We start from the raw sequence: 3,064 nt of genomic DNA, 5'->3' as shown, positions 1-3,064 counted from the left end.
TCACTACACCACATTTCCCTGGACTGCACACGAAACCACACTGAGTATCTGAGAATCCCACCTTTGGGCAGGTGGGTAAAAAATAATCTGACAAAGTCATATGTCACAGCTGTGACATCACAGCTACATCAGGCAACTACAACGTCACATGTATGATCTACGTTTAAAAACATAAGGCCAGTAACAACCAACTCCACCCTAGAATGAAGTCAGGTCAACATAGCAATGATTGGCTGAGCCCCCTCTGAGGTCACAATCTCACGATTTGTGGGCTGAGCCCCCTCTGAGGTCACAATCTCATGATTTGTGAACAACAGGCTTAAAAAGAAAGGATATGGTCAAGCAGCGCTGTGTGGCCTCGTGATGCAAAAGGACAGAGCAGATCAAGGGATGAACAGAGCATCTACTCACCCCTGAGGAGCGCAGCGGCACTAGGTGTCCAGGAGTGTCTGCATGCTGGTCACCCCTGGGCTCCACGCCCTTGGTGGGAGAGAGGTACCAGGCATCTTCCAAACAGCCCCACCTTTCCTTTGAGATGGTGGATTATTACAAAGTCCTTGGACTGCAAAAAAGTGCCTCACAGGATGATGTTAAGAAATCCTACCACAAACTGGCACTAAAATGGCATCCTGATAAGAATCCCAGCAACAAGGAGGAAGCCGAAAATAAATTCAAAGCAGTCGCTGAGGCATACGAGGTTTTGTCCGACCCTCAGAAGCGATCACTGTATGACAGGTCTGTTAAGGAAAGCAGATCCCACAGAGGAAGAAGTGCCACAGGGGGTCATAACAGCTCCTTTGATTCCCCTTACGTATTCCATGACCTCGAGGAGATCTTTAGGGAAGTCTTTGGAGGGATGGATCCCTTTGTACATGTTTTCTGGGACCCCTTCGACAACATCAGAAACAATGGTGAAAACTGGCACAGGACAAGTGGAAGAGGAAGAAGCTCCAGACTTTTTTCTGACTTTATGGAGTCATTTATGCCATGGAATTCATTCAGAGAGCAACCCACCTCCTTTGCTGAGGACACAGATGGGCCATGCAATGCCAGATCAGTGTTAACCACTACTGAAGTGATCAACGGCAATAGGATCACCACCCGGAAAATCACTGGGAACGGGCAGGAGAGAATAGAAGTGGAAGAAGACGGCCAGCTGAGGTCTGTGACAATAAATGGGAGAGACCACCTGAAATTATAATGTCCCCCAGCACAAGCATTAACTGCAAGCTGTGGGACGTGCTCTTATTGCTCAATGGATGGGATCTACTACAAGCAGTATTAATAAACGCTGAGTTCATGACACAATTGATGCAGATTTCTCAATGGTTGGGAACAAATACTTCACAGGTAAAGATATGGAGTTATGCTAAACTCAGGAGTGGGACTCTACTAATCCTGTGTAAGGTGATAGATAGTGCTTGTTTGGTAAATAGGTATAGTAGATATATGTGAAAGCGACCTTGCTGGTTTGCCAAAGAGACCAAGTTGATTAATATAGCAAGAGGAGACAGGCTGGTTGATGGACGGGCAAGAGAGCTCTATGACAAGCTATAGGTCCTCTTCCCACCCCTTGAAATACCAATCTTGAAGTCTGCTAGCTGGAAGAATAGAGACTTGTGTGACACTCACACACAACCCTGAGGCTGAGTGAAGAATATGCTACCTTTGGTGTATCGGTAGATAGAAGACGCATATTCATTGAAAAAATTTTTTGTACACAGGCAAGAAGGTGGGGGAGGTTCAGTGGGTCAAGAAGAGCCTAGAGGAGAGGGACTGGCATAGGAAAAACCAAAGGAAGGAAGAAAGTGTCATTCCTCAGACTGTAGAGGAAAATGGGGGCTTTCTTGAGAATGCCCTGCAAATCATGACCAGACACCCTGATGGAAGCACTGTGTAGCTCGGGGGCTGAAAGTGAGCAGGGAGAAGGTGAATTTGGCTCTTGGACTGGGACAACCTATACTCCCTTTCTGCTTGGAGTCATTCAAACAAAAAGAGCTAAATTCAAACCATGAGCAAACAGATTCCAGGGGGCTGAGCTTAGCTCCCTCTTTGTGCAAAGCTGGATGCAGGGACTTAGATGGTGCTTTACCGTCCTTATTGTCTTGCTCACAGCTGCAAGAGCCAGTTCACAATGCATTTCTTGCACAGCCTGCCAGCATGCTGCTTTCGTCCTCCACTGAGCTAAGGAACGCACTCCCCACGTTTCCGCCCTCCCCTGTGCTGACATGAACTGCTGAGCCTTGTTTCTTGCTTGGCCAGATCACCTTAGGTGTTTAAAATCTTACACGCCTCTTATTTTTGGTCCCACGCTACATCCACTTGAGTTTCCCAGCTTGGCCTGCCCACTGATGTCTCCCTGGAGACTGGAACTAGCTTTCAGGGACATTTTCACTCTAATCCAGATTGCAGTTGCTGCCTGCATTTGGGCAGGTCTTTGCATCTGTTTCCTCTGCTGTAAAATGGGAATAACAGACTCCCATGCTTTGAAGGAGACTGAGAGGTAGTGACACTAGTAAAGGACTCCAAACATTAAGCAGTAAGTTAAATTAGCCAGAATACTGCCACCCCTTAATCAAAACCTTTTACTTTTGGAAAGAAAAATGTAGCTTAAATCACCTTCCTTAGCAACTGATGCCATGCCCAGCTTGGAAAAACAGACCAAAACTGTATTTGTTATGTTAAAGGCTGTTAAGTCCCTGTAAGTCCTTCTCCCAGTATGAAAAAGACACAGCACTGGGAGGCAAGTAGAAGTTTAAGCGCATGCTGGGTTCACAGAGGGAGGCCAGCGGTGATGGAAGCAGGGAGAACCTTAGTGCAGGAACAAACCGTGTCTGCTGCTCCTCCACAGTTTGGGAGCCATCAGCAGTCCTGCAGGCACTGGGACTCTGAGGATTGCAAAGATTTAAGGGGCTCGGTACAGAAAGGTTATTTTGGTCAGAGCAAACATAAGTAAATATTTCTACCGATACTCTCTGCGGACACCATGTTCATGTGAGATGGCTTCTTGAATTTACCTTATGCTACTTTGGAGGAAGTCCAAGGTAAAAAAAAAAACAAAAAC

At 46.5% G+C, this 3,064-nt stretch overlaps 1 protein-coding gene across 1 annotated transcript; it reads left to right on the top strand.

The window, feature by feature from the left end:
* The first annotated feature begins 535 nt into the window (after positions 1 to 535).
* Positions 536 to 1,201, top strand: DNAJB8 (DnaJ heat shock protein family (Hsp40) member B8). Its single transcript, XM_009284447.1, has one exon. It carries the CDS (start codon positions 536 to 538, stop codon positions 1,199 to 1,201), a length of 666 nt encoding a protein of 221 aa, XP_009282722.1.
* Positions 1,202 to 3,064: the final 1,863 nt, after the last annotated feature.

The sequence above is a fragment of the Aptenodytes forsteri genome, unplaced genomic scaffold (assembly GCF_000699145.1).
Source record: "Aptenodytes forsteri isolate BGI_AS27 unplaced genomic scaffold, ASM69914v1 Scaffold53, whole genome shotgun sequence".
NCBI lineage: Eukaryota > Metazoa > Chordata > Aves > Sphenisciformes > Spheniscidae > Aptenodytes > Aptenodytes forsteri.
This window is presented reverse-complemented; position numbering and strand designations above follow the sequence as displayed.

Bases quoted from the DNA above. Each gene is read 5' to 3' on its own strand.
- DNAJB8 (XM_009284447.1), top strand. From the start codon at position 536: ATGGTGGATTATTACAAAGTCCTTGGACTGCAAAAAAGTGCCTCACAG.